Source organism: Pneumocystis jirovecii (assembly GCF_001477535.1).
Source record: "Pneumocystis jirovecii RU7 chromosome Unknown supercont1.13, whole genome shotgun sequence".
In the NCBI taxonomy this organism is placed as follows: Eukaryota; Fungi; Ascomycota; class Pneumocystomycetes; order Pneumocystales; family Pneumocystaceae; genus Pneumocystis; species Pneumocystis jirovecii.
Genome location: NW_017264787.1, coordinates 189609 through 211722, shown reverse-complemented (window position 1 = coordinate 211722; position 22114 = coordinate 189609). Strand labels below are relative to the sequence as shown.

At 27.5% G+C, this 22114-nt stretch overlaps 11 protein-coding genes across 11 annotated transcripts; 5 read left to right on the top strand and 6 right to left on the bottom strand.

Annotated features, from left to right (window-relative positions):
• Nucleotides 1-32: 32 nt before the first annotated feature.
• On the bottom strand, nucleotides 33-711 carry T551_02879 (ribosome biosynthesis protein NIP7; the record flags this gene model as incomplete). The annotated part of the gene is made up of 4 exons (XM_018375142.1): nucleotides 33-152; nucleotides 202-481; nucleotides 524-610; nucleotides 656-711. The coding sequence occupies 4 exons, from the start codon at nucleotides 709-711 to the stop codon at nucleotides 33-35; spliced, it is 543 nt and encodes a 180-aa protein (XP_018228683.1).
• Nucleotides 712-1079: 368 nt separating this feature from the next.
• T551_02878 (tRNA pseudouridine(38-40) synthase) lies at nucleotides 1080-2758 on the top strand (the record flags this gene model as incomplete). The annotated part of the gene is made up of 5 exons (XM_018375141.1): nucleotides 1080-1315; nucleotides 1356-1449; nucleotides 1501-2163; nucleotides 2211-2563; nucleotides 2611-2758. 5 exons carry the CDS (start codon nucleotides 1080-1082, stop codon nucleotides 2756-2758), a joined length of 1494 nt encoding a protein of 497 aa, XP_018228682.1.
• A 79-nt stretch (nucleotides 2759-2837) lies between these two features.
• T551_02877 (uncharacterized protein) lies at nucleotides 2838-3830 on the top strand (the record flags this gene model as incomplete). The annotated part of the gene is made up of 4 exons (XM_018375140.1): nucleotides 2838-2971; nucleotides 3015-3065; nucleotides 3110-3653; nucleotides 3699-3830. The coding sequence occupies 4 exons, from the start codon at nucleotides 2838-2840 to the stop codon at nucleotides 3828-3830; spliced, it is 861 nt and encodes a 286-aa protein (XP_018228681.1).
• Nucleotides 3831-3929: 99 nt separating this feature from the next.
• T551_02876 (uncharacterized protein) lies at nucleotides 3930-7195 on the bottom strand (the record flags this gene model as incomplete). Its single annotated transcript, XM_018375139.1, has 8 exons — nucleotides 3930-4367; nucleotides 4412-4522; nucleotides 4562-4940; nucleotides 4983-5088; nucleotides 5139-5280; nucleotides 5325-5453; nucleotides 5495-7108; nucleotides 7154-7195. The coding sequence occupies 8 exons, from the start codon at nucleotides 7193-7195 to the stop codon at nucleotides 3930-3932; spliced, it is 2961 nt and encodes a 986-aa protein (XP_018228680.1).
• Nucleotides 7196-7494: 299 nt separating this feature from the next.
• On the top strand, nucleotides 7495-8932 carry T551_02875 (uncharacterized protein; the record flags this gene model as incomplete). The annotated part of the gene is made up of 7 exons (XM_018375138.1): nucleotides 7495-7772; nucleotides 7828-7924; nucleotides 7969-8121; nucleotides 8161-8235; nucleotides 8280-8429; nucleotides 8472-8575; nucleotides 8623-8932. The coding sequence occupies 7 exons, from the start codon at nucleotides 7495-7497 to the stop codon at nucleotides 8930-8932; spliced, it is 1167 nt and encodes a 388-aa protein (XP_018228679.1).
• A 143-nt stretch (nucleotides 8933-9075) lies between these two features.
• On the bottom strand, nucleotides 9076-10603 carry T551_02874 (transcription factor TFIIE subunit TFA1; the record flags this gene model as incomplete). Its single annotated transcript, XM_018375137.1, has 6 exons — nucleotides 9076-9266; nucleotides 9309-9688; nucleotides 9867-10108; nucleotides 10150-10291; nucleotides 10335-10430; nucleotides 10494-10603. The coding sequence occupies 6 exons, from the start codon at nucleotides 10601-10603 to the stop codon at nucleotides 9076-9078; spliced, it is 1161 nt and encodes a 386-aa protein (XP_018228678.1).
• Nucleotides 10604-10979: 376 nt separating this feature from the next.
• On the top strand, nucleotides 10980-13270 carry T551_02873 (uncharacterized protein; the record flags this gene model as incomplete). Its single annotated transcript, XM_018375136.1, has 8 exons — nucleotides 10980-11474; nucleotides 11520-11626; nucleotides 11670-11806; nucleotides 11850-12136; nucleotides 12180-12478; nucleotides 12518-12681; nucleotides 12722-13182; nucleotides 13220-13270. The coding sequence occupies 8 exons, from the start codon at nucleotides 10980-10982 to the stop codon at nucleotides 13268-13270; spliced, it is 2001 nt and encodes a 666-aa protein (XP_018228677.1).
• An 88-nt stretch (nucleotides 13271-13358) lies between these two features.
• T551_02872 (uncharacterized protein) lies at nucleotides 13359-14270 on the bottom strand (the record flags this gene model as incomplete). The annotated part of the gene is made up of 4 exons (XM_018375135.1): nucleotides 13359-13527; nucleotides 13573-13697; nucleotides 13740-13912; nucleotides 13958-14270. The coding sequence occupies 4 exons, from the start codon at nucleotides 14268-14270 to the stop codon at nucleotides 13359-13361; spliced, it is 780 nt and encodes a 259-aa protein (XP_018228676.1).
• A 378-nt stretch (nucleotides 14271-14648) lies between these two features.
• T551_02871 (uncharacterized protein) lies at nucleotides 14649-15939 on the bottom strand (the record flags this gene model as incomplete). The annotated part of the gene is made up of 5 exons (XM_018375134.1): nucleotides 14649-14759; nucleotides 14999-15321; nucleotides 15365-15419; nucleotides 15480-15564; nucleotides 15617-15939. 5 exons carry the CDS (start codon nucleotides 15937-15939, stop codon nucleotides 14649-14651), a joined length of 897 nt encoding a protein of 298 aa, XP_018228675.1.
• A 168-nt stretch (nucleotides 15940-16107) lies between these two features.
• On the bottom strand, nucleotides 16108-18666 carry T551_02870 (uncharacterized protein; the record flags this gene model as incomplete). The annotated part of the gene is made up of 11 exons (XM_018375133.1): nucleotides 16108-16207; nucleotides 16261-16292; nucleotides 16332-16394; nucleotides 16436-16468; nucleotides 16516-16570; nucleotides 16612-16652; nucleotides 16699-17273; nucleotides 17317-17391; nucleotides 17437-18176; nucleotides 18226-18594; nucleotides 18644-18666. The coding sequence occupies 11 exons, from the start codon at nucleotides 18664-18666 to the stop codon at nucleotides 16108-16110; spliced, it is 2106 nt and encodes a 701-aa protein (XP_018228674.1).
• Nucleotides 18667-18778: 112 nt separating this feature from the next.
• T551_02869 (uncharacterized protein) lies at nucleotides 18779-21767 on the top strand (the record flags this gene model as incomplete). Its single annotated transcript, XM_018375132.1, has 16 exons — nucleotides 18779-18954; nucleotides 18997-19094; nucleotides 19144-19227; nucleotides 19277-19402; nucleotides 19447-19575; nucleotides 19614-19723; nucleotides 19766-19918; nucleotides 19960-20074; nucleotides 20119-20210; nucleotides 20251-20328; nucleotides 20369-20476; nucleotides 20523-20668; nucleotides 20714-20785; nucleotides 20830-21122; nucleotides 21166-21423; nucleotides 21463-21767. The coding sequence occupies 16 exons, from the start codon at nucleotides 18779-18781 to the stop codon at nucleotides 21765-21767; spliced, it is 2343 nt and encodes a 780-aa protein (XP_018228673.1).
• Nucleotides 21768-22114: the final 347 nt, after the last annotated feature.

Here is a 22114-nt window from a genome sequence, read left to right as displayed (position 1 = left end):
TGACACCAATTTGAAACTTTAATTATGAATAATTAAAACATATCATCTTCATTTCGAAGGTATTCACCAATATCAGTCTGATGAAATGCAATAATGTCAGTTGGCTGTGAATCCTTTGAATCTACAACTATTTTTGCTGTCACCGCAAATCCCTAAAACATTATTCAAAATCATCAATCAATAAAGCATCAACATACTTACCAAAGGTGTATCATTCATCGAACATATAACAACACCATGATGCTCTGGAATTCCTTGGCTCATCTTACCTACATGAGCACGAATTACATTATTCCCATAAAGATATGACATTTCGCCTTTTTTCTGGATCCATATTTTATACATCGCATATTGTGCAATATAATCAAGTGCAGTAACATGTAATCGAAATTTATTTGTCTTTGTAAACTTCCCAAAACATGTCCCAAAAGAAACAAGTTTTTTCCTTGGAATCGTAGTTACCAAACGTAATCTCTTCTCACTAGAAGTTTAACTATAAACATCAAGCTCCACTAATTTCTACCTAATATAATAACAACGGTTCTTATGAAGCATAAAACAATACGGTTCATCATCTCGGTCAATCAAATACAGAGTATTCTTCCCAATACTATATACCCGCTTTAGTATGAATTTTCAAACAGAAAAACCCCACTATTTTGCAAGCTTTTCAAATAATATAGTCGTCTCACTTTCAGTCAACGGTCTCATCCTAAATAACTAATATTTATCTCGTTTTTATTAAGTTTTTATTAACCATTAAATCTTAACGTATATACTAACACAATTTAATCTAAAATCTCAGTTTTTCAGTGATTTTTACCCGCTTTTTTTTATAAAATAAAACAAACAATTGGAACTGATTCAAAACATAAAATCATTCAAATATCACTTAATTCTATTATACTGTTAATCATTAATTTTAAAATATACGTTGTTCTGACTGTATAACGATATTCTAACCTCTCGGTAGCTGTTGCTCTGGTAACAACTTTACCTCAATACAACTACAAAAAAATACAGCAGAAAAAACCAAGCAATTTGTCCCAAGAAAAAAGATTTTTTTACATATTTAAACCATGTCTTTATCAGACACTAAGGACAATTTACAAGAGGTCTTTTTCCAGCCAGAAATTAGCTATACAGAGTGTACAGGAAGAAGTATTTCAGAAAAACATTATGATGAAAAAAAAAGAAAACTTAACACAGAACAGGAAGAATTAGAGATAAGAGAAACAAAAACAGACCGTAAACCTAAGAGAAAAGTTGCTTGTTTAATTGGATATTGTGGGACGGGATATCATGGGCTGCAATTGTAAGTGAAGGGAAAAAAGAATGGGAGCTGATTGAGAAAGAAATGATCCTAGCCGTACGATTGAAAGAGATATTTTTGAAGCACTTGTTCGAGTAGGAGCTATTTCAGTGATGAATTCAGATGATCCGAAGAAGGTAAAAAATTTTGGGCAGGATAGGCAAGAATGAACAAGCTGACAATCCCAGTCATCGTTGAATCGTGCAGCACGGACAGATAGAGGAGTACATGCAGCGTGTAATCTTATATCTTTGAAAATGATTATTGAACAACAGAATTTGCTGGAAACAATCAACGCAGCACTTCCAGAAAGTATACGTATGTGGAGCATAACACGAACATTAGGATCATTTAATCCAAAAACGTTTTGTGATTCAAGAATTTATGAATATTTGGTTCCATCATATGTATTTCTTCCTCCATATCCAAAGAGTTTTTTAGCACAACGTATTACCAAACATAGAGAAATAATAAACAAAGAAAAAAACTCTGTTTGGATCTATGGGAATGAATACATGCTATACTGCAAAGATAAAAAAGATATATGGGATTTGGAGAAACAACACCATTTAAAAAACCTTGATAATGAAACATGTATTTCAAACAAAATTATAAATGAAAATAACAAAGAACCGTTATTTACATCCAACCAAACTCAAGAATCACAAGAAAAAGAAGAAGAAAGACGAATAGAGTTAAAAATAAAAAAAGAGTATCGCATATCAGCTGAACGTCTTCAGTTAGTGCGAGATGCTTTTAAAATATTTGAAGGAAGTCATAATTTTCATAATTTCACAGTAGGTAAGCCATTTAATGATAAAAGCGTCTATCGTATGATACGATCGTTTACAGTATAAAAACATATTATAATGAATTTCAATTGTTAACTTTTTGCTAGGTCTCTGATCCAAAAGTAATACAGGAAATAGAATGGATTTCTCTTAAGGTACATGGTCAGTCTTTTATGTTGCACCAAATCCGAAAAATGGTTGCATTAATTATTCTTGTTGTTCGTTGTGGTACTCCATTATCTTTTATATCAGAAACATTTAAGTCAACACGTTATAACATTCCAAAAGCTCCAAGTCTTGGATTACTTCTAGAAAAACCAATTTTTAGCGGTTACAACAAACGAGCAGAGAGCATGAACAGAGAAATTATCGATTCTTCTTTATATGAAAAAGAAATAAAAAGATTTAAAGAAACGTATATTTACGATAAAATATTTTCTAAAGAATCTAAAGAAAACATGTAAGTGTCTATCAAAATAAGTTTCCATTTAAATATAACATTAAAAGATATCATGGGTTTTTAATTCATATTGATTCATGTACAACTAGTGATTTCGATTATTTAACATTTCCAACAAATCAATTAACTGAATATCAACAAAAAAATGAACATATTTCACCTAGCAAAATGGAAAATCAGGAAAGCAAGAAATAAATAGGGAACTTTATGTATTTATAAAATATATTTATAAATAAATATAATCATCCAATATCGATTTCTCTACCATTTTATTATGAAACCTGAAGAAAAAAAAAAATATAAAAATCTCTTTATTCAAAAAAATGCAACAGGAGCAATCCGTCAAAATAAGAAAAAACAGCGTATGTCTTTTAAAATATCTTTAAATAATCCATATATTATTCAATGGTAAATAAAAACATAAAATATAAGAAAAAAACTTAAAAAAAAGGCCCCAAATAGATGAAAAAGATAAAGAAATAATACTTAAAAAAATTTTAAGGTCAATTTTTATTTTTTTTTTTAAAAAGTTCCTCAAAACAATAGTTTATTTTTATTTTTTTCAAATCATAAAAAAAAAGATGAAATATCAGAAAAAAAAGACAACAAAGATACAGAAAAAAACCTCTCAGATACTCAAAACAGTAACAAAAGTACAGAAATAACTAATAAAAATATTTTTTCCCAACATCAAATAAATAAAAAAAAACTTATAGCAAAATATATGACTTTGGGTATTAATGAAACTACAAAGCGACTAGAAATGTATTCAAAACTAGGAATGCCATCGTCGGCACCTCCTTATCTTAAAATTCAAGAAAAAGATGAAAAATATACTTCATTGTTAAAAAACAACAAATTAGTAGACACTCTTAAAGTGATTTTTGTTTGCTGCGAAGATATTCATTCCAGCATCTTATATTCACATTTTCCAATATTATGCGGTGTTGTTAATGAAATTTTCTTAAAAATAGAAACACCCAATAACAATTCTCAACCAGGTATCCGATTAGTAGCACTTCCAAAGGGTTCTGAGCAACAACTTTCTAAAGCAGCAGGATTGAAAAGATTAGCAGCAATAGGAATAATGGTTTAACATGGCTTAACACTATTCCTTTATTTAACATTTTTTTAGGAGAACACACCTCATAGTGAAGAAATAATTAACTACATTTTCAAAAAAATACCACCTGTTTATATACCATGGCTAGCAAATCCTACATCATTTCAGGCTACTTCAATTATACAGGCCCCATATAAGCAATAAAATAAATATACACTATAAACTACATAAAGATACTACTCTAGATAAAGTGTAATAAATCAGCTATATTTAAAAATATTCAAGAAATATTCAAAAATTGTTTTATTTAAGCTTTCGAGATGTTTCGGTTTTTAAAACAGGTTTTGGCATTACTCGTTTCATAGCCTTTTGCTTATAAATAACATATAAACTCCAAGGTTTAACCTCATTTGCCTTTTTAATAGCAGCATTTAAAACCCGCACCCATCTAATTTTTTCATCCTCTGATTCCGCGTAAAAATTTATAACTTCCCCATTCATAAATTTAATACAAAAACCGCCCTTAATAAACATATAATCACCATCGCTTTCTAACAAAACAGAATATCCATTTTTTACATCTTTAGTATCAGTCGATGGTTTAGAATTAATACACAATTGCTGATCATCTAGCACTGAAACTGCTTTAACTAGATTAATATTGGACCGAACTGATCTAGTGGACTCATGATATGATGTCAACTTCAAACCTGTAAGACAAAAGTATCGCTTTTTACGGTACTTAAATGATATTAATTATAATAAAATAAAAGCAATTCACTTACTAAACAATCACCTCCATGCTGTATCAATAATCCTTCATAATTTAATTTACAAATCCATTCTGCATTTTTAATATCTTTTATACACGCTGACATGCTTTTAGGCAAAGTTCCCTTAATAATTAGCTAAAATAATTAAATAAACAAATATACTTTCGGCTGTTCTGGTACAAATGGAACATAAAAAGCCATAATTTTTAACTGACAAATAATATACGGCTTTACTTTTAACAATTGTCGATTCTTTCCTTTCGCAACAACCTTTTTAGTCCATTCATTCATACATGGTATTGTAGTCATATAAGAACGTCCATATGCATTATCCTTAAGCATTTTTAAAGAAACATAAGAACGACCAAAACTTCCGTTATTTGAAAGACTATTTGCAAGCGGATCTGATAGATCCAATAACTCTTGTTTCTTTGAAGACTTAGAAATTCTTGAAAAAATAGATTTTTTTTTCATGCAAATAGCCTTAGGCTCATAATCCACTCTTAAAGTAAAAGTAAACTCCAAACCATCATAGGCAATTCTATAAGAATGATTAAAAATTATAAAAAAGCAGATTCTTTACAATTCAAATTCTTCATCAATTTTCGCATTTTTTGAAAGAGGCATCCATGGCGTGGTCACATAATGTTTATTATTATCTAGAGTACAGCAAAATCTTAATGATTCATCTAAATTTAAACAAATTAATATGTATCAAAATAATATATATATATCTTACTTTCCGGTAATAATAATTCTAAATTTTTAACTCCCAAAACACGCACAAAAAGAAGACTAGCATTAGCTTTTTTATCAACTGAAATATCTTGAGAATATTTAACATTAGTATTCATTGTTTTCTCAGACTTATATGTAGGATTCTCCAATAAATCAGTCTCAATATAAACATAACCAATTAATTTACCTTTTCTTGCTTTTCATGAACACTATTTAGTTTGAAATAATCAACTGTTTCTTTTTCATAATTTTCGTCAAAATTATCCTCACTACTAGCATGAACTATTTCTGCATTTTGTCTCATAATATAACCACGCTAAATATATTAATACTTTCCATTTAAACGCTAACACATACCTTTTTAACTCCAATAACCTTATCAATTGCATTTGAAACATCATTCAAAGATGGATCGAAGTCTGATAAAAACTGATCTTCTAAAATAGGCAAAGTAACAGCACCATTAGTTTTAACATGAGTATTGCAACTAGCCTTTTTCGATGTGAAATCTACATTGCTATTGCTTAAAATTCGAGTGTTAGAATTATCTTTCTTAATATCAGAATGACCAATTCCAGAATGAAGTTCAGTTTTTAATAAATTTGGAGTATCATTTGATATATTATATAACATTTCCTGAACTTTTGCAGTACAATTATTCAATTTTTCTTGATCTAAAACAGAGTTTTCCTCAAAAAAACTACTCTTTGATTCACTAGTTTCTTTTGTTAATTTATTATTCTTTTTTATCAATACACTAGATTTTCTTAATGAATTATTTCCACCTGCCGACTCATTCAAATAGTTTCCCACCATAAATTCTTCTAAGCCAAGACTACCAGTTTCTGCTATATACAGTTTGGGAAGAGAAGAAAATGATGACTTATCTGCTTTTAAGTTTGTCGATGAATTTTCAGTACTATAAGTTAAATTCTGGATACTATTAACTTTATCATTATAAACATCACTATTAAAAGACCCTAAAGCAGTATTATTTGAATAAACACTATCACTATCTTCTAATATCGAGCAATTATCCTCTAAATCAGAAAAAGTATTAACATGTGCTTTATCACTTTGGTTTTTTTTTTCATTTTCTGAAGAAACCTCAAGTTCAGTTTCCTCCGCATTTGATAATGTCATTTCCTTGACATTATTTTTATTCATAGAACTTTCACATCTAGAGAAAAATCCACTGTACATATTATTTTTATTATACATAGAAACTGTTTCAGAATTATTTTCTACTTGTGACACAGATGAATTATAACTGTTATCAGGTTTGGATCCTAGTTTTTTAACATCATTATTATGTTCTGTAAACTGTTTATGATCATCAACATTTGACACAATGGATGAAACAATGTCTTTTATATTCAAAGAAATTGACCTGAGAGCACTTTTTTTTGTCTCAGTACTCTTATCTTCATGATTCTTTTTTAAACTCTTCGAAGTAGAAGACTTTTTTTCAAAAACTTCATCTTTAAAAATATTAACCGAAGGCTCTTTATGCTCTTTTAAATATGAACTGTTACTAGAAGACGTTGAATATTCCACATTGTGAATTGTTGGAGCTTTTAATGGAGAATCTATAATCTTACAGACATTGTCTTTATTAGATATTTTATAATCCGATAACGATGTCTTTATTGAAAGAGCATCATCAATCATATCCACAGAATCCAACACGTTTTTTGAAAAAGATGCATTCTTTCTTACACAAATTCCACTATTTCTATTCAAGTTCTCTGTACTTCGAGTACCTGCATAACACCGATTAAAAAATGCAGCTGCCTTAATATCACTCAATTCTTTCTTCGAAAGACCATAACTACTATTTAAAAGATTCGGTGACCCATTTATACTACTCCTATCTCTCCTTTTATCCTGACCTTGTCTAATCCTATTCACTTCATAAAAAAATGCACAAAGAGGACTATTTGCTGCATCTGAACTACTGTATGGAACCTCCTACAAAAAATTTAATATTCCATGCAAGTAAAAACAATTTCTTACAGATGATAGAGACGATTCTGGACGTTTCATAGACACATTCATAGCTTTTTAATAATTTTACAGAAACAATATTTTGATTATGGAATTTTAACGTTATTTATTTTGATTTCGAGGTTCAAGGTTACTCTGGTAACCGTATAATTTAACGTAACAAAAATTGAGGAACAGAAAAAACAAGTTTCTGGATCTTTAGGCATATTTTTTAAATTAAAATTAAATATTATGTTATATTTATTTCTTTTATACTATATTTCCTTTTAAACGGTGAAAAAACCTTAATTTTTAATAGAAAAAAAGGAACAGTTAAATAAATATATACTATTAAATAAAAACAATAAGGAATGCAATTCACATGGATTTTATGCTTTTTAGGAACAGCATTTTGTTATAATGAAATTTATTCATTTGTTTCACCATTTGGAAAGTCTTTGCTTGAAAATTGGGACTTTTATGGCTCAGTAGAAATTCAACAAAACAAAATCATTCTTATTCCGTCAGCATTTCAATCTAAAATTGCATCTATTTGGTCAAAGAATAAAAATATATATGAAGAATGGTCTGTTGAAATTTCTCTCCGATTGACTAATTTGGAGCATGAAAATTCAGGACTTGCTCTATGGTATTTATTATAAACAAAAAAAAAAAACAAGAAAACATATTCACTATTTTTCAAGGTACACTTCTGAAAAAGGAAAAGGAGGCATTGTTTTTGGGTCAAAAGATAGATGGGATGGTCTTGGAATTTTTTTATATGTTGGGCAAAACAAAAGAGTTTTTCTAACATTTATAATCAAACAAATTCTAAAAGTAAATAGCCTTCATTAAGAGGACACTTAAATGACGGGTCCATGGAATATTCAAGATTTAAAAACCCATCACTTCAAGCATTTGGTGCATGTTCTATTATTCATCAAAATACTAGTGAAATACTCACTTTTAAACTTTTATATTCTAAAGGAGCAATACAAGTATAAGCCTATTTCTGTGAATGGTACTAATGCTTTTAGGTTGAACAAAAAGACTCCATTTGTTTCAAAACAACGCAAATAAATCTTCCCCCTGACTATTATTTCGGAATTTCAGTAAATCATACACTATTTTATATAGTATAAACTAAGATTTCAAGACACAATCAATGAATGATTTTGAATCTTTTGAAATATACAACTTTCAAGTAAACGAAATAAAAAATAAATATTCAAATTCTGAAGAAAAAACATATACACATATTGAAAAGGAAACTGCAAATATTGACTATAATTTTAATTTAAACATAGTATATTTTATTTCTTTTAAAATAAAAATCTAATTATAAAAGACTAAAATACTAAACGATTTACCTACATTTTCACATCAATTATTAAATATAACTAATGAACAATTAATAATCAAAACGCTTTTAGAAGACATAAACCAATCATTGTAAGTTTTCCTCATTCTATAAAAACTTATATTTTTATTTTTCCTAGATATTCTTTATCTGAGACAATATTTAATTTAAATTCTAAATCCCATAATAATAAAAAAGAAGCCATTGATACCCTTTCTGATGAAATATTAAAGTTAATTCCACAACTAAGCTCACTTAAATATCAGCATAGAAACGAAACTCTTTTAATGATTGACTCTTTATCAGAGACTGTCTCTAAAAGAATTTTATCGATTAACTCTGGTATTAAATTTTTTATAATTATAAACATAATTATGCAAATCTTAATATTTCTTACATATATTGTATATAAACGAAGAACAGATGATTATCCAAGAAAAATCCTTTAATCTTATATATATTTTTCAATAATATATATTCAAGTTCCGGTTTTTTATAAACTTTAAATCATAATACAGTTTTTCATCACAAACAGAAACAAAATTGCATATTCCAAGAACTAGTATTATTATTTAGTATTATCTTTTTTAATTTAATCATTATTTATCCCATTTGTATTCTTTTGGAATTTTTGTTCTAAATAATCATTTGAAAAATCACTTATTTCTAAAACATTAACATCTTCAAAATCATTTTCAAAAGCATCCTCATCCAAATCTTCAATTTCACTTTTTATTTCTATATCTTTTTGTGCACGCAATTTTTCATAATATTTAGCAACAGCTACTTTTATCAATACTTAAGAATATGAAATTATAATTTTACCATTCTCAATAGCTTCTGGTTTCTCTTTAATTGATTCAACAGTTCTCGAATCATCCGCACTTCCAAATTCCAAAAAGCCTTCAGAACTTATATTCTTAAATATATTTGTACAGTTAAAATCATTTATAACTGTTGATTGGGAATGCCATATAGGAATATCACTATGAGAAGAATTCGGCTTCTTCTTTTCAGTAGTACCTTTTGTTCTAAATTTCAACTCAGAACCATAATCAATCGAAATCGAAGGCTCTGAAATAGTAATAGTATGAGGTGTATTTGGTAGAGTAGTATTGAGAGAAACTGGCTCCATATACTCAGAAGAGGAAATGGAATCAATATCGGGAGGAATAGCATTAGCAATTGCTATTGTAAATGTATTACTAAAGAAAAGTTAGTTAAACAATTAAAATCAATATAGACAGGATAGCTGATTAACTAAACAATTAATTTTTTAACTAATACAGTCTTACGTATATATCAATATAACTAATATAAGTAAATATATTGATCAAGAAAAACCATTTTAGCTATCAGCACTCCTCTCTAGACAAAACATACTCTGGAACAACAATCTCATCAATTTCCTTCAAATTTGAAATAATCTTACTCATTTGACTCATTAAACGTGACAGTTGCTCTTGAGTATCTACAACCTCAAGATTTTCCTCATTATCCTTCAACGCCGTACCACAATCAATGCACAAAAAACTCATCCAATCTGGACTCACTAATGAAACAGCATCTAAACTCGTATACTGTCGCAAACACGTCGGACAAATATACCCTTTAGTGTCAAAATCCTGAAATTATTAAATACATCCTATATAACATAAATATTTACTTTACGCATACGATCATCAACAGTTTTAACTAATTTATGCATTTTCCACTTAATTGCATCAACCGTTGCACGATAATTGATAAAATAGTAAGTACGGCTAATTGGCCGAGAATATCCCTCAACATCCGTTCGAGAATAATCTCTTCATTTTCTCAGAAACATTAAATAACCAATTTTCCCTTTACTCATCAATCATACGATCCTCTTTCAACTTGCAACAAATCCGCCGAACTTCTTTTAACTGCATATCCATAATTATCGACAAATGATCATCTCTAAGTCTAAAACATATTAAACACCACTCAAACACATATTCCAATGTCCAAAACTAGTGTAAAACATACGCTGAATGTTTCAAAAGGGCATCTAATAAAATACGATCTTTTGCTTCATAAAATGCTGAACCAACCCTCCGGATTAACCGATGAATCACATTTAACTCAGTAGTAGACATTAAAAAATCGGTCAAAAACGCCTGTAATGCCTTGTATTACTTCTATTACACGTATTCTATCTATTTTCAGCTTATTCTCCTAATTATCATAATCATATTATTTACATTTTAATTTTATCTCATTGATTGTCGTTATATCCCATCAGCTGTCTCCGAATTTTAAGATTTTACATAAAAATATATTATCGTTAACCAACATAAAAGACTATACAAAAAGTAATACAATTATATTATAAATAACAAAAATAGAATAACAAAAATAGCACAAACAGAAGAATTTATTATTATTTTTATACTTTTTTTGGTATATTAATATCATTTTTTATTTAAAAATATAAGACTACAGCAATAACTTCAAAACATATACGACACATATATGACACACATAGCCAGTAAAGAAAGTCAAAAAAGAACATATGAAGATTCTAAAATATTTTTTGAGAATAATGATGTGCTTCAGGATACATCTATTACATTTGAAGCCAAAAATGCAGCAACAGCATGTCTATATTTTAAACCACATGAACGAGTAAAAAAAGAGCTAAAAACAGAAAAGAAACGCCACTTTTGTATTCCTCAAAGTGTACAAGGGCAAAATACTGAATCAATATATGAAAGAATACCACGCCAGTTTAATTCTGAAAAAAATACTCCTAATACCTTTACTCTACCAATTAAAACAAAAGATGGGCGAATCTGTTTAAAAGAAACACAAAATGTAGAAAAAGAGGAGTTAGCAAAGCCCAGTAATGAAGTTCTAAGAGAATACTCAAACAAAACAGTTCAAACAGAAACAAAAGAGACGTCAAAAGATATACGCGAAACATTAGCATCTATAGCACAAAAGATCATTGAAAATCCTGAAGAGAATGTATTAATCTATTTTACGTATAAAAATACAATTTTACATGTATAGATCAAACAATTAAAAGCTCTACGCGAAATAACCCTCAATCAAACAGCATCAATCCAACGATTAGGGCTGCTAACACAACTTGCAGTTTATAAAGATATTATTCCAGGGTAATGCTTTTAAGATTTTTCTCTTTTTATAAAAATTACATAGATATTCTATTCGACCATTAACAGATACTGAAAAAGCCTCTCGTATGTCTAAAGAGACAAAAGAACGTCGTTCATTTGAAGAATCGTTAGTTTTCAATTATTATGCATATATATGCCTTTTATCGGAAACAATTAAAAGTATAAATATATTTCTATTTTCATTTTTAAATAACTATATTAGTTGGACAAAAATCCCCAAAAAATTCAACTCAACAATTTCTTTCACAAATTTCATTTTCTTGTGTTTGTCATTTATTGCTCTCAATACCTCATTTTAATTATCGAGATACACTTTTAGAAATCATTTCCACTAAACTAACACAAAAAACGCCAGATGCTTCATTTATCGAATGTAAAGAAACAATAGAGAAATTATTTGAAAATGACAAAGAAGGAAGAATAAGTTTTGAAATTGTAAAAAAACTAACAAATATTATAAAAAAAAAAAACTACAAAATTAATAGTGCAGTATTATTTCTTAATCGTCTTTACATATCATTAATATCATTAGGTTCTAAATACTTTTTTAAAATTAGAATTTCTTTCTCAATCTAATTTAACAGTATCTCAAAAAGATATAGATAATCCTCGCAAACGAAAACATGAAAAACAATTTAAAAGTAAAAAAATAAGGAAACTAGAAAAGAAAAATAAAAAAATAGAAAATGAATTAGACAATATTGAAAGAATCAATGAAGAGAAAGAAATATTTCAGGGGAAGATACTAAAATTAATATTTACAACATATTTTCAAATATTACAAAATGGTTTCACGAATCTTATTTATGCCTCATTAGAAGGCGTAAAAAAGTATGAGGCCTTTTTTTATTTTTTTCTAATATAAATTAGATTTTCTTGTCTTATCAATATAGATTTTTTTGAAGATTTATTAAAAATTTTAAAAGAATTATTAAAAAATAAATTTAACGTTGAACCCAACATGTCAATAAAGAATACTACAAAAGGAGGACTTTTATGTATAATTACTGCTTTAAAACTACTTTATGAACAGGGTAAAATTAACATCTTTTTATATTTTATTAACAATGAAAGCTCGAATAAAAAAAATTATAGATCTTGATCTATCAACATTTATTATTTATTTATATTCAATTATGATCCCAATGTCTTTAAATCCCTATATAGAGACAAACATAGTTCACAAATCAAAAAAATATGAAAATTTGGACCAAGACCATGCGTTTAACAATTTAACTGAAATAGATATGTTTGCAGAATGTTTTAATCATATTTTTTATCAAGACAAAAATTTAAATTTATTAAAAGCATCTGCTTTTATAAAACGACTTTTTACTGTTTTGCTTGGGTTCCCTGAAAAATCTATTTTAAAATCATTGGAACTGATACAAAAACTAATTAACAAACATCCTAGACTTAATTCTTTTTTAAATTCAAACGAAAACTACGGAGAAGGAGTATATAATGGAGAAATTGATAATCCCGATCTAAGCAACCCTTATCTAAGTTTTTATTGGGAACTAGTCTTATTAAAAGTAAGCTTTTTTTTTTTTATAAATTTAACATATGCAGAAACATTATTCCCCTAAAATATCCAAAATTGCAAACAATTTTTTCCGTTAGAGTATAATACAACACCGATACCCATTATATAATATTTTTAAAATACCATAGTATTACAAAATAATTTATTTTGATATATAAAATTTAATTATAAGTCCTTCAATTCAAAAATATCGGAAATTTTTAAAAAACTCATTTTTGCATCTTGGATATCATCATCCGATATATTGTCAAGTTCAAATAATGTATTACGTACATATAAAACAGACGCAGCAAGAAGCGAAATATTTATATTTGTTTTTCCAGCATACAAATTTCTATAACCAGAAATTTAGCTATTTAAAAAAGATTATTTTACTTACCTCCATAATGCTAATGCAAGTACATAATCATTTTTGTAAAAACCTTCATCATATGCAAATACAGAACCATGAAACTGCATCAACAAATCCTTCATATAAAAAGAAATAATTCGCTCACTTCGTATCTAACTATATAAGAAATTCAAAGCAATTCATTTTTTTAATACTCTATAATCATTCCTCATCCTATATTCACAATCTTCAAAAAAATGGTTAACAAGCTCTTGTTGATACATTTTTGTAACTTTTTTAGGCAACGCACGTATACGCACCATCAACATCCAAACATGCAACATAGTAATATGAAACCATGTCTGGAAAGAAGGTGAAAGCAAATGTCCTATTTAATATTAAAAATTTTTTACTAAACGATATTTCACTATACTTGAATACCAATCATTACAATTAGAACCCTGAATACCCTGTTCAGCACAGTGTATATAAAGTTCCCTCGCTTTACGAATACTTATACTACGAGGCGAGTACCACCCCATTGCCGGAGCTATCAATAAAACAATTTTTTTAAAAAGACTCAAATGAGAAATTGTATCCTTTCTATCATGATGCATACTTGATACTGTAGAAAACATAAATGGCGTTAGCCTTGATGTATTTTTAGAAATCTTCCAAATATCTTTTTTAAAGAACTTTGTAGAAATAAAAAAACGTCCATTATAAGCCTTTTTTATAATATTCATACAAAATCTTTTAAAACTCTAAAGAAAAATAGTACTATAAATATAAAAAAAAAGTTGTTATATCAATTATGCAATACTTACATAGAATTTTATGAGTGTTGAACTTTGTTCATCCGACGTTTGTCGTAAGGTCCACAGATGTGCGCACAAGATAAAATAAAAAGTATAAAGAATCGGTATATGATAAAAGACAATTATAAAAACAACAGTTCTGTTTTAAGATTATATTAACCACATTTTTAGGTATATTTCAATTATGTTATGTATATAAAAATATTCAAAATAATATTTGACAACTAAAACATTTTGTTAAATAATAATTAAAATATTTTCAAAATCTTAATACCATTTCCAAAAAAAATAACTAAAATAAAATTTTTACTTAAATTCTAAAGCTTCCATAGTTTTTGAACACACTGGTAACACAGAAGCCACCCATGTGGGATCAGCTAGAAAAGTACTAAAATCATTTTGACACGAAGGAATTTTCTATAAATCATTAGAATCATGCGTTAATCAAAGAAATATAAAAATTTAAGCATATAAAAAAAAGATAAGTATAAAAAGAAACAATGAGAAAAAATATAAAACCATAATAATTTTCCTTATTAATATTGCATGTATTATTTAAAATGACCAAAATTTCATCCAAAACTTCATTTAAAATTCAAAATTTCATTCACAATTTAACTCATTGTTTATTTAATACTTATCAAAAAAACACAAACCTTTAAAACATCGTGATATGCTGCTTCTTTCTCAACATATTCCCGAAGAACTTTCCCTGTAACAAATTCAATATATACACGTGTGTCACGAATCCGAAATACAACATTATCCAATCGCATAAAAAAACGCTGTAACAATAAAAGCCGCTCAGGCATAATGCGCACCTTAACACTGAGCACAGAAAGACCATTATCTGACAATTCATCTTCATAAAGCACAATTTCTTCAAAAAATAAAATAGGATCTTGACGTTTCAACTTATCAACTGGAATAACCTCATCTGATAACTCAAATACAGGCAATAATATGTTATTTTCACTACCTAAAGCTATAAATTATCCTCTTATTGTTCTTTATAACCTTACTTTCTTTCGTTGCTTCTGCTCGTACAGCCGTTTTATTTACCAAATTTCTATTATTCTAAGTTATTAGCCACCAATATATGAATAAAACATCCATAATTTTTCAGTATAATCCTACCTCGTGAGTAACTGTCCCTTGATACGTAGTCGTAAACGTCCAATCATAACATCTACTACGTCCAATACCTTCACAACTTTTTTCTCTTAACTTAATTTTAGAGAATGCATTTTAAAACTATTTAACAGAAAACATACCTCTTTTTCACCCATTCATTTGCATATGAAACTTGAATAACTTCTTTACCTGTCTTATCTACTTTTTCCAATGCGTCATAAGCTGTAAACGCCATTCTCCAGCCCGAACTATGTTCCATTATTACCTGATTTTTACCAAATGTCATTTCAGGAATAGGTATCATGAGCCGAGAAGAGAATTGTTGAATTTCTTCAGATGTTAAAATTGAACCTTTTGTGCTTATAACACTCCAATCTTGAAGATGAATTGAACGGGTAGTACCACATGTTATGACCGTATGAGGAACAGGAAACTGATGATGGATCACTGTTTCGTCTTGCATCATTATTTTCAGTTTTTATATATTTTAATCTTCCATCCGAAAACGTAATAACGCACACATTAATTATATAAATCTGAGAGTAAAAGTCAAATTATATGTATCAGAAAAAACAGATAAATAAAAATCATGAATGTCTCCTTTTTATTTTTTTAAAAAAATATAATATTATTAGACCTTTGTAGATGAATAAGCAGTAGAATTAATCAATGCATTAATTTTTGCAACAATCAAAGATGCTTCTGCTTTTGAAGATGCTTCAAAATCATATCTATAAAAAGGAAAATAAGTCAGATGCTTATCGGATTATTAAAGGAATATTACTTCTTTAATTCTTTTGACTTCATAACAGTAAACTAATCGTGTAAGTATTTTCAAAAACAAAAAATATATACATTAAAAGTTAATAATTTATCGGTTTGTTTACAATTCACAATTGTACTCGTATGAATACTTAACTTAATAAAATTAATTTTTTCTAAAAAATATAAAAACCAACCGTTTTAGGGGTATCAAAAAAAGTTTTTTGTTCCTATAGATTTTCAGTATTTTTATTTTTTATTTAATAAGAAAAGAAACCAGTGGCATAATATAAATATAATCACCATCAATTACTAACATACGTTCATGACGTCTAATAAAATCTCAGAGAAGTTTTAGCGAAATAAAACATACCCCATAAAAGACATAGATTGACGTCTCCAAACGATATATTTCTCAAAAATAATCAGCTATAATTAAAGACTCGACACAAACTACTACCTCATATGAATTGTTTATTGCTCTATCTAAAGCAGCATGATTTTTATTCTCAGGCATTTTCTTTAATTTATTTCTTTCATTTGTAGTTCCTATATAAAAAGCATATGTTAGAATTTTCATTTCTTTTTTTTTGAACATACCAATACGTTCAATATTTGAAAACCTTTCAAATTTAGGTATCATAAAATAACTTCGTTCAATTAATTCTAATTCGTATTGATTTTTTAAATCATAGACTTTACAATCGTTTGATAAAGGTGTATTAGTCTCTGCAATACGCAAAATAAATTTAGTTTGATCTAAATTATTTATTCTACATATTTCATCTAAAACATTACCAATATATGTTTCGTTAGTAACATATAAAATTGAATTCTTTAAAGATTGTATTCGAGGATAAAGTAATACTTTTAAACGTATAAAAGATTCAGGAGTTTCAATAACAGCTTTATCTTTAGAAAGCATGGATGAAAAAAGAATTTGAGATGTATCGTTTAAATCATTTTTTGTTTGAGAATTAAAATGTTCAATATTAATTTTAAAATTAAATGGTGTTATTTTTTCGTTTTCTAAAACTAAAAGATGTTAATGATTATAAAAATTTTAAAAAAAAAAAACATTGTTCAGAAGTAGCTTCTACAAGAGCAAATTCGTCAAAACCAAACTTTGACAAAAATCTCACCCTATCCAAAGCTATAGGAACATGTTATTATTTAAGAAAAAAAATAAAATAAAAACCTGGAAAATCTTCATCTAATTCACCATCTTCTTCAACAATACGTAAAGTCCACATATTTGGATTTAATTGCTCGTTAGTCAGTTTTGGCTCTAGTTTCTGTTCTATAAAACAATATAAAGAAAATCCAATTACATCAGCAACAGTAGCAATACGTTTTACAACAACAGAAATAGGTTTTTTTGGATACTTCCCAGAAGGACGATATATCTTCAATTTTAAAGGATTAAGATCACCTTTTCCTGACAAAGATGCGTATATATCAAGAGGATTAACTTGTACGTTCTTCCCTGTTTTTATTAAGATAGTTAATAAAGATGAATTTTTAGAAGATAGCTGAGTAGAAGATGATTCCTGAGAAAAATTAGGCGAAGTTTCTTCTAAAACCATGTTATTTAAACAGATATCCTCCGCATCATTTGTGTCAGGATTGGATAAAATAGAACTTAATTCATTTGGACAAATACTTTCTAATGATTTGTTTAGAACACCACTAGAATAAGACGTTGTTAATCTACTGCTTTTCAATTCCTTTGAATGAGTATTAGAACAATTATCTGTATACTTGTTTTCAGGATCTTCTATATCAGTTTTTTTTTTTGCAAAATTTAATATATAATTACTTGAAATTAAACAATGATTATTAATCATGGAATTTAAATCATTTTTTGAAGTCCTTCGTATAATCTCAACACTTTTTGGCTTAAATTTACCCTTATCAAGAGACAAATGAAATCCATTTCTTTACAATATTAATCCAGTAATCATACCAAACAATAGAAAAATCTTACGTAGATAACACTTGAGAATCGTCAGAATCACTTTCGTCTATACTTGATACAATTTTCGCAGACAATGGGAAAAAATTTCGATCTGCCTGTAAACATTTGCGATTTGTAGTTTTTTCTGTATCACTTTTTTGATAATAAAACGTATTACCCAATTTATAATTCTCTACAGCACCAATCCCTTTAGCATTTAAAAGAGGGTCCCGCCCTTTCATAAACAAAGGTGTTTCGTTCTCATGTTCAACAATACTTTCTACAGACTCATATAACTTTTTTTTATTTAAGTACGATTTTTTAGAACCAATTACACGTTCTCCAACAGCATCATTAACAGTTTCAAGATATTTAGCACGTAATTGTTGGATTAAAGTCCTATTTTTCAAGTTATTATTCTTCATTACATCATATACTAAATACATACTTTGAATCATATAATAAAGACATTTAATTATTTTTTTTTAAACTACTTCTCAAAAAACCACTGAGATTTACAAAAACATATATTCTGCTTGTAAATCAGCAGTATTTTCTATCATTTTTACAATATTACGTCTTTATGCGATTTTCGAAGTTGGTAATCGACAAGCGGTCTACTTTATGCAGTATTCATGAAATGTATAGAAATGAATTTGCCCATAATTATACACCAAATAAACAATCAGAAAACTTTCAATCCGAAAGAAATATTTATGAATCAGTAGAAAATCATTGGGAAACACATAGTTTTAGCAAGTAAAACATATTCTATAAAAAGTTTTTTTTAACTCTAAAAAGTACAGAATTTTCTTTAAAAAGAGAATCAGGAAGTACAGAAATAGAAGAAAGAAGCATATTTGTTGAAAGATTAGAGGATAAAAATGCTGCATTTATAGGTTTTTTTTTTTTTTTTAAAAAAAATATCAAATAATATACAATTACTAGGATCAACAATAAAACACATATTTTCAAGACTATTCTACGAGAAATGTTCTGAAAGTTCAAAACTTAAGAACTTTTCTACAATCGGTACGATTTTTTTATTATTTCTTTTGTGTATTGATTAAATTATTGTTAGATTGGGTCGATGAAAATACTAAAGAAAGAGATAGAAAACAAACAATTCGGAAATTGAGAGGCATTTGGGGAAAAATATACCAGTTCTGGGATTTTAGTCAATTGTGGGTTATTATTATTACTACTGGTATGACATTGATATTTTTTTCAATATTTTTTTTGATAAAAAAGGCATTTCTATTGGCGTTATTTCTGGTTTTATAGATATTGTTTCAGGTTGGCTTTCGGATATAAGAGAAGGATACTGTAAATCTGGATTCTATTTAAATCGTAATTTTTGTTGCTGGGTTCCACAAGAAGGTTTTTTCTTTATATATATATATATATTGATATTCAAGCAAAACAAGTGGAAAAAACATGTCATGATTGGGTTTCGTGGAAAGATGCATTTAACATACTAAAAAAAGAATCATATATTGTTTCATATATTTTTTACATTATTTTTGTTGTATGTGTCTATTATATAATAATTTTAAAATAACATAAAAAGACACTTTTTGGACTCATTTCATCATTTCTTGTTAATAGTTATGCATGTTATGCAAAAAATAGTGGGATATCTGAAATTAAAATTATACTTAGTGGTTTTGTCATGCATAGGTTTCTTGGAAAGTGGACACTTATTATTAAAAGTTTAAGCGTGGTATATATAGAATCTTATAGTTTTATTTTTCATTATCATAGTGTCTTTCTATAGCATCCGGCCTCTGGATAGGCAAAGAAGGACCTTTAATTCATATAGCTTGTTGTTGTGCTGATTTCTTTTTTAAAATTTTTAGTACTGCTAAAGAAAATCAAGGTAAATTACAATTTAAAATAAATAACAATTAATAAGTTTCAAAGCTAAAAAAAGAGAAATATTGTCAGCGGCAGCAGCAGCAGGCACTTCTGTAGCATTTGGTGCACCTATTGGAGGTGTTTTATTTGCTCTTGAGGTTTTTTCCTTAATTATTATTTTCAAATTAACTTCTTCAGCAATTGTCATATTATTTTCCAGAGAAAACTATGTGGAGAAGTTTTGTATGTGCAATGATTAGTGCAATGTCTTTAAAAGTTGTACACTGTTAGTTATACTTTTACTAATTTTATTTAGTTCATCAACCCATTTAGAGATGGAAGACTTGTTATTTACCAAGCATTTTTTAAAGTAGAATGGTATAGTTTTGAACTTATTCCAATTTCTTTGTTAGGAGTGATAGGTGTAATAATTTTCTTATACTTTTTTCTAGTTTTGATTCAAAACATAGGGATTGTATGGTTTTTTATTTATTAAATTTAATAAAAAAATACTAAAATTAAAATCTAATTACAAAATAACAAATTATCCTGTTCAAGAAGTGTTAGTCGTTACATTTATAACCGGTCTTATTAATTATTCAAATGTTCTCATGAAGTAATATTTTCATTTTTTTTAAGAATATAGTTAATAGCTAGTCAGATTTCAACATTCCAACCTTTTAGCACAGTTATTTAAAAAATGTAGTGAAAACGATACTATTGTATTTTGCCTGTAACATTTCGTTATGTTTTAATATACATCTTACCTTTTCTTAGGAAAGAAAATATTATATCATCAATATTTATACTTCTATATGCAACTATATTTGGAATCTTTTTATCCTGCATTTCTTTTGGATTACAAGTGCCCTCTGGAATTATTTTACCATCAATGGTTATAGGGGCTTTATATGGAAGGTTAATTGGAATAATTTTGCAATATATACAGCATAAAATACCTTCTGCCTGGGTCTTTAGTGCATGTAAGCCAGATATAGAATGTGTTGCTCCCGAAATATATTCTATTATTGGTGCAGCATCTGCAGTTGCAGGAGTAACAAGAATGACAGGTAATTTATCTATTATTTTAAAATAATATTTTTAATCTATTAGTATCTTTAGTAATTATTATGTTCGAATTAACTGGTGCTTTAACATACGTACTACCAATCATGATTGCAGTTATGATAAGCAAATGGGTTAGTGATGCATTTGGGAAATACGGAATATATGAAAGCTGGATTTATTTGAATAGTTATCCATATTTAAGTAAAGAATTAAAGATTAAAAATGATACTATTGAAAATTATATCACGAGAGCGAACGAATTAGTCACTATTGCTGCTAAAGGACATACAATAAAAAGCTTAGGTTAGTTATTTTAGAAAATAATGCGTTCTAATTATGTAGAACTCTTACTTAAAAATCATACATATAGAGGATTCCCTATAATAAATAATGATGACGATGCAATTCTTATAGGATATATTTCTCGTTTTCAACTACAACTTGCTTTAGGAAATTATCATTCTATAAATACTAATACACTTCTAATTTTTAAACAGAAAAAAACAAAAATATTTATAAATATACTAGAAACAGTTACTGTCATTTTTCTACTTTACAATTTCCGGATTCACCAGTATATGCAGATTTTAGACCATGGGTGGACAAGTCACCATTTACATTGTCTCCGAAAAGCAGTGTACAACTAACTACTAATTTATTCCAAAAACTTGTATATTACTTCTTAATATTTTTATTCTAATATACTATTTAGGGTATAAGGTTTATATTATTTACTACTAAAGGCAGACTGTGTGGTTTAATAACAAAAAAAGTCAAACTACCCAATATTATTACTATATATTAACACTTTAAAAGGATCTCATTAAAAGAGTTTTTAATAAACCATTAAAAAACATCGAAAATCTATACGAATAAATATTAAACTAGTATACTTCTAAAAATGTTTTTATGTAATATTGAATATTCCGATAAAATCACTTTAATATTTGAAATTATAAATAATATTGAAGACTACAAAACTATTATTTAAATT